Genomic DNA, 22776 nt, shown 5'->3' on the forward strand with positions numbered 1-22776 from the left:
ACAATATAAGAAAACAATCTGAGATCAAGCATATAAGTTACTAATACAAAAAATAAGATTTCATAAGTCTTGGACCATATCGAGGCGATAACTCTTTTTAGTATTTTCGAAGTCTTAAAGAAACAAAATATCTAATTCACGAGAATCGCTTGATAGTTCCGTTAAAACTTTAGAATGAAGATTTTTTTTCTGAACCAAATAGAAGCGATTATATAAGTTAAACAATAGTGAATAATACATTTCAAATGCAAAAGAAAATTCTAAAATATTTAGGTTATATCTCTATTAAGATAGAAGTATAATTTAATGTAATGTAACAATATAATATATTTGTATTATCTATAGTTTTTACAACCCCTAGAAATGTATTTTATAGCTAATAAAAAATAATAAAATAGTAAATTTTAAAATTAGTATAACTTTTGTATATAGAGATAATATTTTTATAAAAATGATTTATCAGATTCTTTTTTTTTTTTTTTTGAGTAGTGGGCATTTAAACCGAACTGAACCAAACCAAACCGAACCAACCAAACTCAAACCGACCCAAACCAAACCCAATCCTACACTCCAACCATTAAGTTATGTTTCTTCTCAACCCAAATGATTCGGTTTAGTTTGGTTTAAAAGCGAACGAACCAATAACCCAATGTGTTTCTTAAATTAATTAATAATATTATTGAAATTATAAATATGTGATCTTATCTATTACCACTTGTATTTAGTTTTAATTTTACTTTATTTTAACTTCTTTAATAAAATTAACTTAATATAAATATAGATTTAACTATATATAATATTAGGTATTAATTTTAATTTTCTATATTTTCTAATTTATTAGATTAATTAACTATTATAAAACCATAATCAATAAAATTTTGTTACATTAATATAATTTTTAAACCGAATTAAAACCAAACTAAACTAAAACCAAACCGAACCGAACACAAACCAAACTAACTTTGGTTGAGTGTGGTTACAGTTTTACCAAAACCGAATAAACCGAACCAAACGGAACCTGAAGTTAAACCGAAATGTCCACTCCCTATTTTTGACAATTTATCAGAATATTATATTATTGTTTTAGTCCAGCTAATTGATTTGGATATAAAGTAATTAACAAAAGGCCCATAAGGCTTCGTGCCTTCAATAGGCCCTCCCCAAAGTATCTCTTCTCTCTCTCTCTTTTTTGTGCGCACACTCTCTCCTTCGGTTCCAATTACTAACGTGCGCAGTGTATCCTATCGTGCACACGAAGACGAAGAAGACGAAGTAAATAGAAGAAGACGGGAAATATCTGAAAAAGCTAAATCAGGACTGGCGCATTTTAGCCGTCCGCCATAACCTTCGCTCCTCTCCGATTACATCGGTTTCTTCATCTTCTCTCTCTCTCTCCCTCTCCGGTACGTGGTCTTCTCCATTACGCAGCCGATTCATTCGATTTCTCCCTCTTTTTTTGTTTGATCTAATTCGATTTCGATGAAACTAAGATATACAGATTTTGATCTTTGAGTTTTTTTTTTTTTGGTTTCCGTTAGATTCAATGGCTGCTCCACCTGCTAGAGCCAGAGCTGATTACGATTATCTCATTAAGCTTCTTCTGATTGGAGATAGCGGTACGTTCGTTGATCTGAAAACCTCTTCGATCGTAGTGGATCCGTTGAACTTTTCCTGATTCGATTCGTTTTGAATCGATCTACTCACTGTGATGATTTTGATTTTGTTGGTTTGTGATGAGATCGTTGTGTGGACTTGGTGATACAGATTTGATCGGTCTTTGTATTTTAGAGATCTCTCTGTAAACCTAATGGTTTGTTTTTTTTTTGGTTGTAGGTGTTGGTAAAAGTTGTCTTCTTCTACGTTTCTCTGATGGATCTTTCACTACTAGCTTCATTACCACCATTGGGTTTGTGTTCTCTCGGTTTATGGATAAATTTGAAATCAGTGATGTGTGTTTTGATTTTGTTCCTTGGCGTTTTACTTACAGAGTCATTTTTTTTTGCCTTGATGTAGCATTGACTTTAAGATAAGAACGATTGAGCTTGATGGCAAACGTATCAAGCTTCAGATTTGGGACACTGCTGGTCAAGAACGGTTTCGGACTATCACTACTGGTGAGTTTTGTTTGCTGAATCAGTACTTAGAGCATTAATCATCTTATTATGAATCAAATTTGATAGATTCTCAAGGTGATGAACACTTATAACAGTTCTTAAATAGCCACTTATATGTGCTGTGATCTCTTGTAAAGGGAATGATTGATTTGGCTGGTTACTTTGCTAGGTCTTGCACAGTTGGTGTTGTTAGGCTATCTCAGAACTTTATATAAATCTGCTTGGTGATCACTGGACTTAGCATTGGCCATTATAATAGAAGTCAAGTTAGAAAGATTGTCGAGATGAGATTGGCAACAAACATCTTATATGTAGTGTTAGACTGTTAGGTAGCCACTTATAGGTAAAGGGGATGTATTTGTGCAATGTCACTTTACTGATTTGCTTTCTTTGGCTGGTTACTTTTGAAGGTGTTGTATAGTTAGTATTGTTGGGATATTTCGACAGTTAATATTGATCTGTTTCCATTACATCTGTTTGAAGATTCTTTTTCTCTTGCACTTTCACAGCTTATTACCGCGGGGCAATGGGCATTTTGCTGGTGTATGATGTCACAGACGAGTCATCCTTCAACAGTAAAACTCCCTCCATCAAGTCTTTTCACTTACTGGTTTCTATAAAACTCCTTAAACTGAAACGATCATCTCTTTCACACACAAGTTTCTTAACGTAATTGCAGACATTAGGAACTGGATTCGTAACATCGAACAGCATGCTTCAGATAATGTTAACAAGATCTTGGTAGGGAACAAGGCTGACATGGATGAAAGCAAAAGGGTATGAATCACACAGCCTTTATCCCTGTTCATTATTCACGGCTAATCCTGATAATAATAGCTTCTTGGTTCTGTCACAATTTTCAGGCAGTACCTACAGCAAAGGGTCAGGCTCTTGCTGATGAGTACGGAATCAAGTTCTTCGAAACAGTAAGTCTAACAATGCTCTCAGTCATCGAAACTAGATAGGTAGTGTACACATTGCTTACAAATCTAGCTATATATATGTTGTTGCAGAGTGCCAAGACAAACCTAAACGTGGAAGAAGTTTTCTTCTCAATAGGGAGGGACATTAAGCAGAGGCTTTCAGACACTGACTCAAGGGCAGAGGTTTGTTACATCCCTCTCTCTCTCTTCTCTCTTTCACATCTTTGCGTTGTTACTCGTTCGACAGTCTGAAAACGCATTGTTGTCCTCAATTGCAGCCTGCAACTATCAAGATAAGCCAAACAGACCAGGCAGCTGGAGCCGGGCAGGCAACACAGAAGTCTGCATGCTGTGGAACTTAGAAGTTGAAAGTCTTAAAGTGAAGTTTAAGTCTTAAAAAAAAGTTTGAGTTGAAGTGAAAAAAAAAACTAAGATATCTCGTTGGGTGCTTCTGTAATTTTTGTTTTATTCCATCACTTCTGATTCGTTCTAAATTGTCCTTCTTATTTGTACGAAGGTTTAATCGAAACATGTATTTTTCTTTTCTGTTGCTGTTTTTTTTTTATGACGGTGGCTGAATTGTTATGTTGGTCATCATCACTTCTCTCTTATACTATCCTCTATTCTTATGTTTCTCTTTTCACTTACCTTTGACACAACCATTAACATGTACACTGCCAGATTGAAGAGAAAATAAACATATAATCTCTTCGATCCAGAGATCACGAAACTTGTCATAATTTAGTTGCAACACAGTAACTAAGCTTGATCACACTTATACTCTAGTGATCAACACTAGTTAAATCATTCATAAAACGTGAATCCAAAAATTTTTATAAAACCTGAAACCAAAAATTTTAGGAAACAAGAATACAAATCTTGTGATAGTATATAGAACTGTATTCACATCGATCTGTATTCACATCGATCTGTAAAGATAAAATAAAAACATCAGAAGACTAATTAAACCATGTAAAAGCTCTACGCAATGTGTTTGTTAATCTATAAAACTAACAAAACCCTAACGGATACGAAAGTGTGTCAATACATGGTTCTACCCAACTCCAAATTCGTAGTGACCAAAGTCTCCACCGCAGCTAAGTCGGCGAAATCCAAACAAGCAACTCTCTTCCCACTACTACTCGATTTCTTCAAAGTCGTCGTCGTAAGCGTTGCGTTCTCCGGCAAGAAAGATCGCGTAACCAACTCGTTGTTTGAGGCCTTTTCTTTTTCGTTCCTATGCTTCCTCATGTGACCACCAAGTGCTTGTCCCATCGGAAAATCCAAGCCACAAATCGGACAAATATGAATCGACGTCGTCGTTTTAGTCGGCTTCTTCTTCTTAGGTGATCCAGGAATTGAAGTATAGTCACCGTTGTTAGTGGGTTTATTGTGGCTTGCACGGTGACCTCCTAAAGCTTGGAACGAAGAGAACTCTCGCTTACAAGTCTTGCATCTGAAAACTCGTTTCTCTTTTAAAGCTGTTGTTCCTTCACCACCGCCGCCGCCACCAACTCTCGATAACAACATCAGACAGTTCGCCGCCGCCTTATCCATCGTCGGTTCAAGATTCTCTGTATTCGCAACCATGGTTTCGAAGTCTTGAATCGAGTTGAGTGACGCTCTTCTAGGGTTTTTTTGTTTTTTGTTTCTTTCAAGTGTCGGTGTTAAGTTTGTGTGTCTCGTGCGTGTTTCTGGGATACACTACGCATATTTATAGGGTTTACTAAGACCATTTAGAGCATCATTAGTGGAGTAACCCTCCTAAATTACTAACATATTAATTAATAATATAATTAATATTAAATTAATTAAAGCAATTCTAAGAGAACTTTAGCAAAAACATACCTCCACTAGAGAACCCAAAGAAGGTTGCTCAATTAACAAAATTTTACAAATTATTTATGTTATTTATACAAAATCATCCCTCCATATGCTTGATAGATTTTTCTGGTTGCATTTGTACCAATATGCAAGTCTACGTACCAGTTAGCATAGTGAACCTGCTGCTGCTTCTCCATCCATCTTAACAATCTGCTGCTTCTCTTCATCTACGTACCAGTTAAGATAGTGAACCTTTTAGATTTTTGTAGCAAGCACTGGTCGAACGGGATGAACAAAACAAGCCTTTCACGAGAGAGCTCAGACTTGGGTAGGCCATTCAAAATGCAGGCTTCCGAGACAATGAACAGACCAGCTGCTTTGGCTTGTTTACGGAACTCAGAAACTACCAATTGATGGCACTTCTATGCATTTGATACTTTGGTTCAGACCACTTGAGATATATATAACACATGAGCTATGGGAGGAAAAATGATAGTGTCAGTTACCTTCAACGGGTCTAGTTTGTGAGATAAAACTGACAACAATGGTGTAAGCTGCGATCGAAAGCTAGGAACGTCCAGGACTGATCTCATTCGGAAGCATAGCACGTACAAGATTGCCTACAGTCACAGAAAAAGTAACAAATTTAAATCATCAGTGTTAGGGGAGAAAACAAAACTCAACAGTCAACAGTGTCGCTCTGTGTAGCACCACATCTCAAGAACCTTTGCATATATCATCCCTAACATCAAACATGTGACAGAGGACTAACCAGACATCCCTAATATCTTAACCTTTTTGAGCAAAACATGTTCTTTCTTTCAAACACAATTGCACAACATATAAAGTAACTAACCTATTTGCAGAGAGCAAGAACTAAACGACAATAACAAAAGCTTCAATGAAAGGATTTGAAGCTTAGCAAACGTGACACAATGCATTTGCCACAATCATCTCCATGAGCATCAACTCACTAACTTCCTCCTCTACGTCTTCACCAGTTTATCCAGCTTCTCTGTTACAGGATAAACTAATATCTAGAGGATTCTGGCTTAAAGGTTTGAGCACTGGCTTGATGACGTTCCATCTGTAGAGACAATTGCCAAATTAGCATATCAATCTCAATTTCAATTTCAATTCCTCGTTTGATGCACATAAATAAAACCAAAGACTTACCAGACATAAAGTATGGAAGCAATCTCTTATAACGTCGTTTGAAGTAACTCCTCTGCTTCTACATTTCTTAATCCACAAGCATGAGCTTTGATTCCATCTTTTCACCACAAACAAAAAAACTAAATCATCATCCATAATTCTTGTAATTATGATCCAAGTCTAACAGATGCTTAAAAGATCAAAGAAACTTACTGTTCGAATCCGGACATTTGCAACGAGATATATGGTATTGTTCTTCCTTGCTTCAGTTTCTTCTTTGCCGTTTAATTCGCTGTCGTCGGTGGAGTTCGGACTCGGAGAGGAGATGCGTCTGAGACGCAGATCCTTGATGGTGACTCGCGGAGGATACATTCGATCGGTTTTTTTTCCTAAGAGTGATGGTGATGAGATGCGAGTCGCTGGTGGTTCAGTGATTTTTTAGTAGCGAGGATCTCTGTAGCTGAAGGAGACGAGAATCGCATCCTCTTCCGTTGGTTTGGTTCCACCAAAGCTTGAAGCTTCGTCGACTGAGAGAGAGAGAAGAGTTTTTTTAATATTTTATTAGGCAGAGTATCGGTTGCTCCAATGGCTTCCCACAGTATCGATACTCTGCTTGATGGACTCAAAAATGGATTTTTTATTCACAAATGGGGTCCAAATGTGAGAGTAACTCACAGAGTATTCCCCAGTAAAGATGGTCTTAGAGTGGTGTTGCTCACTGAGTTACTCACACAAAATTTTTTATTAAAAAATAATAAAATAATATACAAGAGAGAGAAACAGGAAGAACGGTTCTCAAATTCCATACAGAAGAAATATTACTTAAAATAATTCTATACCTATCAATTCTTTATTAGTTACTAAATAAAATATATATATATATATATATATTATTTTTTGAGTAACTGGAAGAGTTCTCCCGTTGTAAATGCCTTAAGGAAGAGACGTAATGTTAAGTGACGAAAGTACCCCTTCATGACTTGGTGCGTAAGTTAGTGTAAGTGGTGTTTATGTTAATTAATACTTGGGATACTCTGATAAATGGAAATAAATCGTTTGATAAGAAAATAAATTATTTATTCAAAGACTATTGTATAGAACAAGTTCTAATTATTTATTAATATGAATGATTCACTAATAATTTTTATTCATATAAGCCGCCATAAAGGTTTTTTCCTTTTTTTTTTTTTGGGTATAATTAACAATAACTCTTCTAGATGTGGAATTGTGGATTGTGCAAATCTACTTGGAAACTTATCCATATTCACTGTAAAGAAGTAAAAAAAAAAAAATCAACTTATCCCATATTCAGTCAGAGTACATGCATGTAGAGTGGTTTTTGGTTGGATATATAATCAATATATTTGGTTTATTATTCATTTAAAATCACTTACTAATAGATACATGTTTGGATATCATTTATTTATAGTCAGATATATTCTGATCCGACGTCTGGTTTACTTGCAATGATCAATAGAACTCAAGTCTTGAGTTTTTGAAAGAACAAGTAGAGAATGGGACGAATACAAAATGTGAAAATCAAAGGGTGGTTGTAGGGAAACTAGAGAGAAACGTTCAGAAGCAAAATAGAAGAAATTAATAAAAGGAGAGAGTGATGTGATTGCGACATTTTTTGTACACTTCCACGCGATTCCTTCATTAACACACACGCACATAACATATCTCTTCGAAGGGTTTTCAATTCACAAAGTTGTATCTCTCATATTCATCTCCCCGTAGATCAGCAATTATAGATTAGCATGTCTATATAGCATAATATCCATATAAAAATATATATGCAATGAATATAATAAACATTCGAATTATCAATATATATATATATATATATATATATATATAATTTGATTGTTGAAGTTTACTAAACATAGACTTTATAAGCATCTTTTACCTGATTATTTACATGTGCTAGTTTGGCTGTTTAATTATAAACTTCATTATTTATATTCGACCCATTATTACTTATTAGAATACCAATGAAATGATTCAATGATGATCTGTACTGTAGTTTGACGATAACGGATTTGAATGATATTTCTTTGTAATATATTCGTCTTAAGATAATGGGTGACCAAAAAAAACCCCTTATGAACCAGAACTAAAATCTCAATATATACACGATCGACATAGTGTGAGATTATGATCCAAACATGAAGAATAACTAAGTTCAACTAAAAGAACAGTTGGAACTGAAGAAGAACAACAAGCTTGAAAAAAACAAGAAAGTTAAAGAAGCAACTAAGAGAAAACTAGTTGATTAAGAAGGTTAGTGTGAAGTCTGTTGAGGATTGTGTTAACAAACAACAAATTAAGAGATCTAGTACTGTTAGCTTAGTCTCGTCTCTGCTCCTTCTTACATGGGTTCTTCTTGTTCTAGTTTTGACCACACTAGATAATATATTATAGTTTCAACACTACTTAAACCATTCATAGCTCAATTTAACCTTCAAGGGTATAATTTAAGGAAACCAAAAAAATTAGCAAACAGTAAAAGAAATCTCGGATAGTATATATCAAGATAATATTCACATCGATGGGTACTATAAATGGATCCAACAAAGAGTACTACAAGATGAAACTAAAAACCTAACGAATACGAAGAAAAGAACAAGAAATCAATAGATCGTTCTACCCAACTCCAATTTCCAATTAACCAAACTATCCATCGAATCTAAGTCCAAATCCAAACAGGCCACTCTCTTCCCACTACTACACTTCTTCAAAGTCGTCACCGTAGTCGCCTCTGGCAAGAAAGATCGTGTAACCAACGTCGTGCCTGATACTTTCTCGTTCCTATGCCTCCTCATGTGACCACCAAGAGCTTGTCCCATTGGAAAATTCACGCCACATATCGGACAAGGATGAGATGTCATCGCCGCTTTAGTCTTTTTATTGGACAAAGATCCTAGAAGTGATGGATCTTCACTGTTAATGAGTTTCTTGTGGCTTGCACGGTGACCTCCCAAAGCTTGGAACGTCGAGAACTCTTTAAGACAAGTCTTGCATCTGAAAACGCGTTTCTCTCCTCCGCCGTATTCTCCAACTCGCGGTAACAACATCAGACATCTAGCCGCCGTATCGTTCATTTTCTCAGTCTCCTCACTTCTCGCAACCATCTTTGGATTTGACTGAGTGATCACTTCTAGGGTTGTTTGGGATTTTTTAGTTTGTTTGTGTGTTGTGTTGTGTGATGAGTACTCCTATTTATATATCGAAATGGGTTTAGTAAAAGACGAATGTTAAATAACGTAACTACCCTTTGTGGCTTGCTGCGTAAGTAATCTGAGGTGTATAGAAATGGAAAAATCATTGTCACCGCGTCACGAGTTGCGTCACCGCGTTAACACTTTAGGAGACTGACTCGGAACAAAATGGAATAAGTCGTTATACGTAAGTTAAGAAAAAGGAATGTTCTTGGTGCGTTCCTTTACACAATACAATATTTGTCGTCTAGAAGAACAAGTTATTAATTTATTAATTATCTTTTTTTTTTTTTTTTGGTCTTCGAAGTTTCTCTTATCTAATAAGTTTACTCTTCAACTATAATCTTCGTCGTCATGGATTGAGCAAATGAATTTACTAAGCTACTTTATACACAGTCTAGATATATACAACTAGAATTTTCTTGGTTGGATGGTCAATATTTATTCGTTAAACTTATCTACTCATCATATATTATTCATTTTTATATACTTTTCTTTGTTTTAGTTTTAATGTTAAGGACATTTTTTTTTTACTTTTTATATTCTTATAATAGTATCTAAAGATTTGAAGTAAAGTAAAAATATTAGTTTCGAGGAACGTCAACAAGGCAAGAATCGGACAGGGGGATGGAGATGCTGAATTCCTTCATTTTTATTGCCGGCTTGGCTGCTAGACTAGAAGAACTTTTTACATACTTTCATGGGTACTCAGAACGGATAAATAACATTAATTCGGAGAACAGATCGAACTAGCTAGGGGTCTCTAGGTTCAACCTCATTTCATTGAAAGGACTTGAAACCACTAGATCACTCCCTATATATTTGGCGTTTTCTTATGAGTTGTTATTTTGTATTTTTCAAGAAGATTTGAAACTCGGGCTTGTGTAGTCAGACCTTCTTATGGCCGGGACCATCCTGTGATCTAGTTAAGACAACGAAACTACCTACAACTTGATATATGTTGTTATGTTTACATCTCCATATATATGATTGATATTTATTCGTTCATAATTTGGTTGGATACCATATATCCTAATTCCTATCAACTTCTAAACCACATATAAATAATGGAATGCACGCGTCAACTTATTCAGATCGTCATCTCATATTCTCATTCAATCTAATGTTTTTTTCTCACAGTAACGTACATGAGAGACAAGAAGAGGTGTGTGTGTGAGTGTGTGTGTTTCTCGGAAAGATGAGAATTATGAATTAAAAAAAAAGTGTGAAAGTGGTGGGTTGTACGGAAACTAGAGAGAAATGTTTTGAAGCAAAACAGAAGAAATTAAGAAAAGGAGAGAGTGATGTGATGCGACATTTTTGATATATTCCAACGCGGTTTCTTCTTAGAACACACAAACTAACATGTCTCTTTTTCACTAAGTTTATATCCCGCTAAAATTTCTCTCTCATATTCATACTCCAGTAGAAAACCAATGTATAAAGCTTAATTATCTATGTAAGATCACCGAATATAAACCACTTGATTGTTGAATTTTACTACACCTAAGAGTTGTACAAGCATCTTACTCTTAGTCTCTTACCTGATAACATAATAAGATTTTTAGATTTTTAAACATGGTTACTTAATTATATTCGATCTATAATTGGAATCCCTAATCAATAGTATTATATCCACTTTGACGATTAGAGATATGAATGATTTAGTCCTTTTACTATATAGTTTAACTACATATAGACAGTTTGCACTTTTGCAGGATCACTTCTCTTTTCTTTTGTCTCTCTCGCCCAATTTCATTGTAAGTTTCAGAACCATTTTCCAACTAATCATGTAATGTAGTCAAAGGGTATATTTTGTAATCATTGTTATCGTAATGAAAAAGTATATTCAAGATCCATTGATAAAAACTTCCACGATCAGATACAAGATCCAATCTCAACTCAATTGCTTTTAAGAATGTAAAGGAGTAAGGACAATGAAGCAATATGGTTCAAGTTATTAAATAGCCTTAAATACTACTCTAAGTCACTGAGTTTGACTTGGAACTGCTCACCTGAAGACAACACCTTGACACTTACCGAACCATCTTCCCACTCTGTCTTCCCAACCAGAACCAGCCTTCTTGCATTTACCCGAGCTGCCCTCTTGAACACCCACTTCAGCGGTTTACTCTCCAATACCAAATCAACCGTTTGGCCTTTGTCTCTGAGAGCAGTTGCAACGGTGGCTGCAGCTCCTTGGAGATCTTTGTCCAAAGCACACACAATGTTCTCTACTTGTTGTCCCAGTTCTGGTAACAAATCCTTCTCCTTGAGTAACTACATGGAAGTGTGGGAAATAAGAACCAGAGATATTCAGAGACGCACAACTTTTCACTGCGGGTAATAGAAACTTAATGACCAACAAGTTTAACTTACTTCAACAATTACAGCATCGCCGAAACCAAAACCACAGGCAGGAATGTCATCACCTCCATAAGTAGAGAGTAATCTGTCATATCTCCCACCACCACATATAGCTCGTAGCTTCCCTTTCCGATCAAATCCCTGTAACAAAACATTTCTATCAGTTGTTATCATAAAACAAAGGACAAGTATCCATGTATGGAGAAGATTATGTCATAAAATCTAACCTCAAAGACGATACCAGTGTAATAAGCAAGACCGCGAACAACAGATGCATCAAACTGTATCCATTCTGAATAACCAAACATTTCAGCAAGTGAGAAGAGTTGTTTCAAATCTGCAATGGCTTCTCCTGCTCCACCAAGTATATCTGCTTATACAAATTAGAGGTTCTTATCAGCAGCAATTTTCAGAGAAAGCGACTCGCTAGAATTAATGAAAGAACATACCTTCCAAATCATCTAAGGACTTTACAGAAAGCACTTGCAGTAACTGTTCAATAGCATCTTCTGATATTCCCGTGAACCCAAGTTCCTTTTTTATTTCATCAATTGGAATCTTTTCTATCTATTTAGCATGCAACATATAAAAAAGTAGGGTGGCAAAATCAGCAATAGCAGAAACATTCGTAAAGCTGGAGTATTTATTGATATCAGTAGATGAAGTAGCCTAGATTTCAAAGTAGTATATTGATGTTTAGACCACTAACCTTGTCTATAATGATACAAACTCTTCCAAACATGTCTTCCGGTACACCATATTTAGTTAGCAATTCTTGTAAAACCTGTACAAGAAAGAAGTTATGGGAAATGATAGCTACAGTAGATATTCAGATGCTGCAGATCGTGCAAAACAATCAGCCATTGCAAGTAAATTCCTTGGTTCTGTATCTTGAGGGAAAACCAATAACAAGACGATCATATAATCCACATCGAAAGAGAAAAATAAGCAAAAATACCTTGCGGCTTGAAACCTTAAAACCCACATCTGATTGAGTGATTCCAATACGCTTGAAGAAGGTGACTATAGATGAAATTAGTTCTGCTTCAGCCTAAAAGAAAAGGTTTGAGGGAAACACAAGTGAGGTTAATATAGCAAGAAACTCGAAGGCCTTAGAGTGATTGTGTGAAGTTGTGAGTTGAGAGATACGTACAGTTACTTGAGGCACACCAATGATATCCATATTCCACTGGTAATGCTCACGTCGCCTTCCTCTAGTCATCCTCTCATATCGCCAACACTGTCCAACAGCAAACCACTTCAACGGAAGGGAAACTGATTTTCTGGACCAAAAAGAATATGGTAATCAACATTTCTCACATCCATACCTGGATACAATTACAAGCAACATAAATAAATCTGTCCTTTTGAAAGATTTCATGGAAAAATTATATTAGGCTTGTGGGGTTTATTACCCTTTCTGTATGACAAGCCTGGCTAAAGAAGGTGTAAGCTCAGGCCTCAATGCTACACGGCGATTTCCCCTATCTTCAAAGCAGTAAAGCTACACATAACAAGGTTGCAAGAGTTCAAGCCAAGGAACTAAGTCTAACAATTCTACGTAAACAGAGGTTATTGAACAGTCCTAAACTAAAAAGATAAAGGTGGAAATAGTAACTTGGTCTCTAATCTCTTCCCCTGCTTTTCTGATGAACAATGCCTCCGTCTCCAGAACTGGAAAATCTACTTCCTCATACCCAAATAACCGTGAGACCTTCAAAGAGATTAAAGTGTCAAACTTTGAATAGAGAGTGAACAAAGTATTCAACTTTCATCGAACCAAAAGGAACAAGTAGAGTTTCATCATCTCTGACCTCTTTGAAGTGGTTGAAGAGCCAATTGCGAAGGCGCATATCTTCAGGAGGGAAATCACGAGTTCCTTTAGGAGGATTGACATCGATCTTCTGAAAGTCTTCGTCTTGAGTCAACAACGGAGGAGCCACAATCGAACCTGACCTGCCTCCTCCTCCTCCTCCATTGGCCTTGGTCGCGGCGGCACAGATTAAACGCCTAGGGATAGAGAAGTTGCAAGGAGGCGAACAAGGAAAAACGAAGTCAAGAAGAATTGGCCTAAAGCTCGAACTCAATCGCGTCGTCACGAGCATATGAATTGCTCCTCGCATCTCTTTTTCGATTGCAGCAGCTGAGTGAGAGAGATAGAATAGGCAGAAGAAAAGAGATAACAAGATGAACGAACGGGCCTATAATGGGCTCAATTCATTTCCCGTTAAAGCCCAATCAGTTTGGTTCAGTTCATTTCCGCTCTGATTGATTATGAGGATAACAAATTGACGGTGACCACTGACCAGAATCATTAATTGTACGAAGTGTGAAATGTTTGATACTACATGCAACTGACTACAAAAAAACGTTTTAGTCGATATTGACCAATTCATCAAATCTCTCAAATCTTATCAGGGGCCACATAAATCGTCCGTGAACTGAAGAGAAAGAAAACAACAAAAATTTTACATTTGCCAACAAAAAAAAACAAAACATAAATCTTTTGAATGAAGAGAGTTTTTTTTGTTTGTTTGTTTCAAACATACGTAAATATTAGGCCGAGAGATGTTATTTAACATAATTCTACATAAAGAGAAATTGAAAACTTGAGGTAATTATAACACTTTTCTTTTCTTAATGGCATGTGAAACTATGAACACGTTGCAACGGGCTCCACTCGTGGCTCTCGTGTTTAGACATGTAGTCAAAGTTTGTGAGGGTATGACTCTGAGTGGACTCACTTACTCAACTCTTAAATATTTGAATTCTCAATTAGTATAACTTTTTTGACCACCACAAATTCATAAGTTTTTAATGATTTTGGAACGCAATTTACATAAGCTTACAACGTTTTCGATGATTGCTAACAAAGAAAAAAAAACAGAAACTTTCAATTATGTTTAAATTTTTGAAAAACTCGACGTTGTGTCAGATAGTAATTTTGCACGAATGATTACGTTTTATATCATAGAAGTAAGCGCCGGTCATAAAAAAAGACAAAGATAGAAACAAAAAGTCGTATTTGCTGTTTTGTCTCTCATTCTCAAATCTCTCTCATTTTGTGTCTCTCTCTCTTTAATACATTCAAACTCTGTCTTCAACATTATTTCCTCTACTTCTTCACTTTATGAAGCAGAAGAACAACTGAACAAACCCAATACAGCTCCAATATACTTATATACACCGAACAACATAAATGGCGTTGATGAGTTCAAGAGCTACAACAACACAAGACAACTTCATCATAGATCCCAGCAGAATGAATCACCACGAGTTAGACTCAAAACCAAAAGTCTCCGTCGTTTACTATCTCAGCCGTAATGGTCAACTCGATCACCCACACTTCATCGAAGTACCTCTCTCTTCTCAAAACGGTCTCTATCTCAAAGGTAGCAAAAAAATCCTCTGTTTTTGCTCTGTTTTTAGTTTCATAAAGTTTTGATTTTTTTTTTTCTCTCTCAGATGTGATCAATCGATTGAACGAGCTAAGAGGCAAAGGAATGGCTTGTCTCTACTCGTGGTCCTCAAAACGGTAAATATCTCACTTTTCCACCGTTGGATCTGTAAATCTTTCTCATAATATTTTTGTTGACTTACTACTCTGTTTCTAATGTCAGAACATACAAGAACGGGTTCGTATGGCACGATTTATCGGAAGAAGATTTCATTTTCCCCGTTCATGGCCAAGAATATGTACTCAAAGGCTCTCAAATTCTCGACCTTGATAACAGCAACTCCGGCAAAGAATCTAACTTCTCCGCCGTCGTCACTCACCGACGTAACCAGTCTTGGAGCTCTACTGATCAGTACAAAGTCTACAAAGCCTCCGCTGAGTCGTCAAGTCTTATGCTCGCGGCGGATGCTTCCACTCAGACGGACGATCACCGGCGGCGGAGGAAACATATAGCGAAAGAGGTGGATGATGAAGTGAATGAGATCACGGAGCTGAGTAGAGAAGAGATTACTTCACCTCCACAGTCAGATTCGAGTCCGGAGACCTTAGAATCATTGATGAAAGCAGATGGACGGTTGGTATTGCGTCAAGAAGATCGGACGGTTGAGAAGATGCGGCCGTCGGCTGTTCTGATGCAGCTGTTATCGTGCGGTGCGATGTCGTTTAGGAAATGTGGGCCGACGACGATGCTAATGAATGGGAGCACGAGGAGGAGTACGGTGGAACGAGGTACAGGGAGTTATAGGCTCGAGAGGGCAGAGAAGGAATTAAGGAGTTTTGGAAGGGTGAAATTGGAAGAGAAAGAGTATTTTAGTGGTAGCTTGATTGATGAGAGTAAGAAGGAACTTGTTCCTGCTTTGATGAGGTCTTCTTCTTGCAATACTGATAGGTAAATGCCGACAATCAATTCGCTTCGTTGTAGGTGAAACGGCACGATGTTTATTTTTTATTTTTTTTTAAATGACATTTTCTAGTTGTACCATGCCAAGTGCCAACGATTGGTGAGAGACTGTGAGTAGTTAAACGGCACGATGTCTACACTTTTATTCTTTACCGGAAAGTCCTCGTGAAATTTACAATATAATCACAAAAAGTCACATCAGTTTTATTAAACTATAGAATTTGAGGTGACTTTGGGATTTACGTGTTCTTTTAATGGCGAATGGCGATATATTTAATCAACTAATGTTGTCTTAGGAGTTCAAGGATGGGGTTGCCCAAACAGAAAGATGGGGAAGAAAGTGGCTCGGTGGAGAAACCCGAAGTCTGTGGTAGACGGCCATAACAAAGCCAAAACAGGTGTTTGATAATGATACATGTACAACCATTACGTAGAATGTAGCCAAATGACATAGAGTTGGTTGTCCTTCTATAAATATACTTTTGGTTGAGTAAGCATATACAAAGTATGGTTCAATGAGTATGATTCAATAATTGTTACATGTAAATATGTTGTAATTTGACGTTTGGTGTTGTTTATCAACGTTTCCCTATTGCCCGTTGGTAGCACTATGACCAGAGAGAATAAATTTGCACCACAACACCAATCATAAAACTTTAAAACGATCAAAAATGTTTCTTTTTTCTCAAGTAAATTTTAGTGTTCGATCGTGGCAGTAATTCTGGTAATAGACCATACAAACTAACCGAATGGCTCTAACCCTCTCTTTGGGCCCAATTTGACTCTAAACTGCAGAAACAAACATAAACTAAGTCATAACATTATAAGTTATAACGTTGAATGTTGGCTATAAGAACCAACTTGAATCACGAGCGATGGTCAGTGAGACAGTGACTCAGTGGAGATGTAACAAAGAAGAGGCAAGATGAGTAACAATTTTGCCGGGGAGAAGGCATGACCATGAGCGATGGTCAGTGGAGATCATATGCTTAAAGCTGCATTCAAAATCAAACTGGATAGTGGGTACTACACTTGATTCCATGGTCACACACACGTAAATCTTTCCAAAATCTTAATATACTAAGATTCAATGCAGAAATAACAATCAAATTTTGGAAAGACTTCTTAATATACTAAGATTTGTGTACATACATGTTTTGCCCATGAAAAAAATAGAGAAAACTGGAAATAAAGGAAATATATATATATATATATATATATATACTAGATTATGACCGCGGTATACCGCAGGAAAGTTTTTTCTTAATTTTTTTGATGTACTAATTTAATATTAATTTTGCTAATGTACACTTTTGTTAATTTTAGTGATTTAGTATATAATTCGTGGTATACTGCACACCAATTTTTTTTAATACAATTTTAATTAAATCAGTTTGATTCAACATATTTTATATTGGTGTTGTTAAAATAGTAAAATAAGGATTTAACCTGTATTGAAGTATCATATTATATTGGTGTTGTTAAAATAGTAAAATAAGGATTTAACCTGTATTGAAGTATCATATTAATGATATTTTATCTTTTAGTATTTTCAATTCAATCATATAATATCATGTAACCCGTCATGTAATATAACTCGTTTGTGTTATTTTGAAAATTTAATATGTTTAAATATTCATAATTTTAAACTTTTTATCAAGTTTAGATATATCAGTTATAAATTATAAACTTCTTAAATTCTATAATTTACTATATACGGTAAATTTAGGATATATGTATGTTGAACACACACTTTTTATATTAATTGAGTAATATATTTTCGTTTAAAAAAATTCAAATCACAATATATGTAGGAAAGAATATACATTTTTATCAACTTTATGTATTATATGATGATTCACTACATTTAAATTTTAAAATCAAAAAGAGATGATAGGAAAATAATTTTTCTTAATATGAAATAAATCTTCTAAATATCTATATTAATTATAGAATATTATTTATATATGGATATTTAAAATATTTTAATTTTGTTTGGTTATAAGGATAGTAGAGAGAATTAACTAAACTTGTTTGGATATGAATATAAGCATTACACGGCATTAAATGTAAAAACTTTTCAAAACCGATTTTTGAGCAAAAACTGCTGCAAAAATACTAGTATAGATTTTCAATTTGTCCATATATGCTTTATCTTGTTTGGATTGGTGAAATAAGTTTTATAACCTATTATACCCCTAATTATAAAATTAACGTTAATTAAATTGCAAAATGCCATGTGATTTTTATTGTATATATAGAAGAAATCTTGTACCAAAAATATATATGAAAATAAATTCACTAAAATATATTAGTTATATCATAAATAACTATAATATTAGATTCGTTTTTTTTTTGTTATTTTCTTTGTTACTTCTTATTACAATTATTGTCATTGCTTATCTTTTGTTCCCCTTTTTCTTTTTTTAATGAAATACATATCTTGGTTACTTATTAATACCGATTAGTTAGAAAGACTATCATAACATATACTTTTTTTTTTATTAATGATCATAGTTTTTTTTGTCAACATTGTACATGCCTTTATACTCAATTCTTTGTGGGTAAGTGAAGTACACATTTTTGCTTTGTATCTTATATGATTTAAATTATGAGGATATAAGATAAATTTCCCAAAATATGGATAAATAATTTAATGAAATAGCATTATGTATATATCATGATATTTTTCATTGTAACGCATGAATGACGCTACTATAGAAATGCAAATTATTGCTTTCATAACCATTCTCGAATAAGCAATGTTTACCTAATAACTAATTCACAGTTGAGTGACTGTTTTTTTTACTGTTAGATTTATGAAAATGGAGATTAATCTTCTCTTCGATATCACCATCAAAAAGTTCATCCAAACCATCATCAGTCTCAATATAATCAACAAGATAAAAACTAATAAATTTATCTTCATTCTCTGATTCTTCTTTCTCTTCATCATTAAAAAAATATTTGAGATTTTTTTTAAAAATATAATATATATATATATATATATATATATATACGAAAACATCAATGTTATGTTATAATGACAACTAAAGGTAAGGAAAACGGTAAATTTATAAATTTATCAAAGTATATAATAAAATTAAAACACGAACCATATTTTCTCGTTATAGCTTATTGAATCATTTGAACCTCTTATAAACATTGTAATCTGTAACATATACAAACTAAAATCAACATTTGATTCCAAATTTACACAATTATGTATCATATTTTATCGTTATAGCTTATTGAATCACTTAAACCCCTTATAAACATTGTAATATGTAACATATACAAACTAAAATCAACATTTGATTCCAAATTTACACAATTATATAAGAATTTTATGAAACACCATTACTTCAATAGAATAGCGATGTTATAAAATTAAAATTTATGGGGCATTTGATGGTGATGATTACTGATATGTTTGCTATTTATACAAAAATTGTTGATAAATAATATTATGTAAATGTGTAGGCAATGCATAATTAAGCGGTATCGAATGCTTTTTTTGTACATAATTTGAAAATAATATATATATATATATAATGTATATATATTAAATAAATTATATAAATAAAGTTATGCTTGAAGATTGATATATGATATATTTTGTTTGCTTAGTAGATATATAATACGATATAAATTACAGAATTTGTTTTCAACACTTGAAATATTATGTGAAAATTAATAAAAAAAAGCATCGATAAACATTTTTATGAAGATATGAATTGTTTAAAAGAAGGAGAATCCATAAAAGACTCGATTTGTAGAGGAAAATAAAAAAAGTTGTAAATCATTTAAGAACGTACAAAGTTGATGATGCTATTTGGTACAAGTTTGAGGATATGTGTAAGACCCCGACCCTAAAAACGCGTACATGGTCGTACAAGCCGATAATTTTTTTTTTAGGGCCTATGCAATATCTACTCGTTCGTTTAACAATATGCAACAACGGAAAAAGTATAACAGGTTCAATAACTTAACAATACGCATTCATTAATTTACAGATTCAAATTATCCTTAACAACCATTCTTAACACCATGCATGGTACCAATACAATCCTAAGAAATAAAAGCCATAATTTAAACTACCCAAAGCCACCATCCTCTTCCTCCCTTGCCTCCGTCACACGAGCTGGTCAGCCACTAAAGTCCTGTTCACCGGACCTTTCTTTTCCTGCGTCCATATAAAGGAGGCGTAAGCAAACAAGTTTGCTTAGTGGAGCGGTCATCCCGTCTCATCACTAGGCTCAGTTCAATAATCTCAAACCGACACAGGGTATATTCCAATCAAGTCACGCAAGTCAAACAATTCACATAGGTTAGTTGTCCAAGTCGTTTAGACCAACCACCATTCATATTGCAATAGAACACATTAACCATTAACTAAGACAAGCAATTAACGAGATTAAATAAACCACGGGTCAAGAGAATCAACCATGGAACTTGGCCACAGTCACACACTCACCTTCGGTTTTGACCTACGGTGCTAATCTCTCGATCCCTATGCCCAATTCTGATCCCCGCCTCTACACGGACAGATCTACATTGTTAACCATAGATGTATGAACCATATACTATCGACGGATCAAGGTGGAGAAAGACTTACCGTTCTTCTCTCGATCTAGACTTAAGAATTCTCGGCCAAGCTCGATGGAAACCCTTCTCTCTTTCTCTTGCGGTGGCTAAAAAGGTCTTATGCGAAAACTAGAGAATTTCTCTAAGGGTTCTATCCTTTAAATAGAGTCGACTAAACCGCCTTGAGTTGCCCCAAAACGATAAGCCGTATCGTCCCCCAACTTCCTAATTTTTCGCATCTATCCTTATCCGACCAATTTTTGCCTTTTCCGCGAGTTTCCATTTCTCGCGGGTTTCCTTCCCCTGAGTCGGCTTAAATCTTCGCAAGATTTCCGAGTTCCCGGGCCACCCATCGGCCCATGGTCTGATCGGTCCATCCTTGTCCATCGGCCCGATCCATCGTTTACTGATGCGACCATTTCCGGATAGTCCTACTTCACTATCACTCTCACTCTCACTATCACCATCACTAGGACTTTCACTCCCACTATCATTCGGACTATCACTTAGACTAAGTACCGAATATTCCCATTTCCATCCAGAAAATTACATGCCTGCATCATCTACAACGTAAGGTTTAGAATTCGTTTTCTTCAGTTCAAACATCTGTTCACTACTTCGGTAGTCTCGAACTCTCCCTTTCGATCTGGAACCATTGGCTATCGAATCACGGCCGTTGTCCTTTACGGATCCTGATTTGTCCTATTCTCGTTCTGAGGTTTGTATCAAGTACGTCCCGATTCTTCCGGATACGTCCTGATCCTTCCGGATACGTCCTGATCCTTCTAGATACGTCCTGATCCTTCCGGATACGTCCATGTACCATCTCTCGTACCGCATTCGTACCGTGTTCATACCGCGTTCGTACTATCGCACGAACCGCCGGTACCGAGGAAGCTGGTTGTTACATTTCTCTCCTACTTAAGGCCAATTCGTCCTCGAATCTTTGCTTTCCTTCCGAGGAACTTCCCTCTTTTCGAACCATTTCTTGAAATTTACTTTCATAACTTCTTCCGGTTCCCAAGTTGTCTCTTCCACTCCTTCACAATCCCATACAACTTGAATCAGTTTCAGCTTTTTCTTCTTATGCGGACCTCTCATCTTGGTACCAGTTATCCGAACCGGTCGTCCGATGATTATCATGTTTAACTGTAGATCAGGCGGTGGTTCAGAGATCACATTCTCCCGTCCCGTTATGCATTTCCTTAGCATAGACACATGAAACACTGGATGAAAAACTGCCATGGCCGGTGGCAATTCCAACTTGTAGGCCATCGTAACGATCCTCTCCAAGATTCGATACGGTCCCATGTAACGCGGTGTCAACTTGGTGTTCAACGCCACCCGATCTTTACCCTTATAAGTCACGGTTTTGAGGTAGGTTGATTATCTGGAAATGATTGGTTCTGATCACTGTCCTATTTTAGCCACGTGTTTTAAAACGGATTTACGGCGGCATCAACAGTTTTGCTTTGATAAGCGCTGGTTAGGGAAAGATGGTTTAGCTGGGGCGGTGGAGTCTGGGTGGAATCGCACAAAAAAATTTCGGACTCCGGTTTTTGTGGATAAGTTAAGGAATTGCCATAATACGATTTCTTGGTGGCGAAAAAACATTGTTTTTTCTGGGCTGACCCTTGTTTCCTCGTTCAAGGCGGCTTTGTAGGAGGCAAAAATGGATGATTCGATTTCGCAAGAAGAAATCCGGAGTATAGAAAGGAAACTAAAGGAGGGTTATCGGGATGAGGAGTTATATTGGCAACAGAAAAGTAGGAAGTTCTGGTTAAGAGTTGGTGACAAAAATACTAAGTTCTTTCATGCGTCCACGAAACAGCGGCGGGCAAGAAATAAGAATGCTGGTTTATACGGTCCCGACGATGTCTGGACCGAGACGAAATCTGGTATGGAGGATATTGCATCAAAATATTTTTGCGGACCTTTTTAAGAGGTCTGAGGTGAGGGGGGTTCCATAGATGCTTCAGGAAGTTTCTCCATTAATTACATATAGTATGAATCGAGGCTTAACAAGGGGCATTAGGGAATCAGAAGTTCGTAAAGCTTTGTTTGCTATGCATTTCGAGAAATCACCGGGACTTGATGGGAGGACAGCTTTGTTTTTTCAGCGTTTTTGGTCTTCACTAAAGGGAGATTTGGTGGCTTTGGTTAAAGATTTCTTTTGTACGGATCAATTTGATCTGCAGTTAAATGAAACAAATATTTGTCTCATCCC

At 35.7% G+C, this 22776-nt stretch overlaps 5 protein-coding genes, 1 long non-coding RNA gene and 1 pseudogene across 10 annotated transcripts; 2 read left to right on the top strand and 5 right to left on the bottom strand.

The window, feature by feature from the left end:
- Positions 1-1098: 1098 nt before the first annotated feature.
- On the top strand, positions 1099-3666 carry LOC104780423 (ras-related protein RABE1c). The gene is made up of 9 exons (XM_010504918.3): positions 1099-1403; positions 1539-1616; positions 1834-1906; positions 2014-2114; positions 2624-2689; positions 2794-2891; positions 2978-3040; positions 3128-3220; positions 3316-3666. The coding sequence occupies exons 2-9, from the start codon at positions 1544-1546 to the stop codon at positions 3397-3399; spliced, it is 651 nt and encodes a 216-aa protein (XP_010503220.3). The 5' UTR covers positions 1099-1403; positions 1539-1543; the 3' UTR covers positions 3400-3666.
- Positions 3667-3850: 184 nt separating this feature from the next.
- Positions 3851-4686, bottom strand: LOC104780424 (zinc finger protein ZAT8 pseudogene; annotated as a pseudogene). The gene has a single exon (XR_015596807.1). The product of XR_015596807.1 is annotated as a zinc finger protein ZAT8 pseudogene (transcript).
- Positions 4687-4817: 131 nt separating this feature from the next.
- On the bottom strand, positions 4818-5921 carry LOC147945907 (uncharacterized). Of its 2 annotated transcripts, XR_015596806.1 has the most exons (3): positions 5718-5921; positions 5368-5481; positions 4818-5283 (listed from the first exon to the last, which is right to left on the bottom strand). It is a non-coding gene; the product is annotated as an uncharacterized LOC147945907 (long non-coding RNA). The 2 variants fall into 2 exon arrangements; XR_015596805.1 differs by lacking the exon at positions 5718-5921 and having other exon boundaries at positions 5368-5711.
- Positions 5922-8522: 2601 nt separating this feature from the next.
- LOC104780425 (zinc finger protein ZAT8) lies at positions 8523-9230 on the bottom strand. Its single transcript, XM_010504920.2, has one exon. The coding sequence runs from the start codon at positions 9148-9150 to the stop codon at positions 8650-8652; it is 501 nt and encodes a 166-aa protein (XP_010503222.1). The 5' UTR covers positions 9151-9230; the 3' UTR covers positions 8523-8649.
- A 1866-nt stretch (positions 9231-11096) lies between these two features.
- LOC104780426 (histidine--tRNA ligase, chloroplastic/mitochondrial) lies at positions 11097-13950 on the bottom strand. 2 transcript variants are annotated; one of them, XM_010504921.3, is made up of 10 exons: positions 13419-13950; positions 13223-13318; positions 13020-13108; positions 12758-12887; positions 12563-12655; positions 12314-12388; positions 12054-12171; positions 11832-11974; positions 11617-11745; positions 11097-11517 (listed from the first exon to the last, which is right to left on the bottom strand). In XM_010504921.3, exons 1-10 carry the CDS (start codon positions 13725-13727, stop codon positions 11215-11217), a joined length of 1485 nt encoding a protein of 494 aa, XP_010503223.1. In that variant the 5' UTR covers positions 13728-13950; the 3' UTR covers positions 11097-11214. The 2 variants fall into 2 exon arrangements, with proteins under 2 accessions (XP_010503223.1, XP_087366397.1); XM_087510271.1 differs by lacking the exons at positions 13223-13318; positions 13419-13950 and having other exon boundaries at positions 12758-12932.
- A 470-nt stretch (positions 13951-14420) lies between these two features.
- Positions 14421-16573, top strand: LOC104780427 (protein SOSEKI 4). Of its 2 annotated transcripts, XM_010504922.3 has the most exons (4): positions 14553-14996; positions 15070-15139; positions 15225-15950; positions 16259-16573. In XM_010504922.3, exons 1-4 carry the CDS (start codon positions 14804-14806, stop codon positions 16344-16346), a joined length of 1077 nt encoding a protein of 358 aa, XP_010503224.2. In that variant the 5' UTR covers positions 14553-14803; the 3' UTR covers positions 16347-16573. The 2 variants fall into 2 exon arrangements, with proteins under 2 accessions (XP_087366399.1, XP_010503224.2); XM_087510273.1 differs by lacking the exon at positions 16259-16573 and having other exon boundaries at positions 14421-14996; positions 15225-16154.
- A 4897-nt stretch (positions 16574-21470) lies between these two features.
- LOC147945908 (uncharacterized) lies at positions 21471-21824 on the bottom strand. The gene has a single exon (XM_087509403.1). It carries the CDS (start codon positions 21822-21824, stop codon positions 21471-21473), a length of 354 nt encoding a protein of 117 aa, XP_087365529.1.
- Positions 21825-22776: the final 952 nt, after the last annotated feature.

The sequence above is a fragment of the Camelina sativa genome, chromosome 4, assembly GCF_030686135.1.
Source record: "Camelina sativa cultivar CO46 ecotype springtype chromosome 4, ASM3068613v1".
NCBI classification, from domain to species: domain Eukaryota; kingdom Viridiplantae; phylum Streptophyta; class Magnoliopsida; order Brassicales; family Brassicaceae; genus Camelina; species Camelina sativa.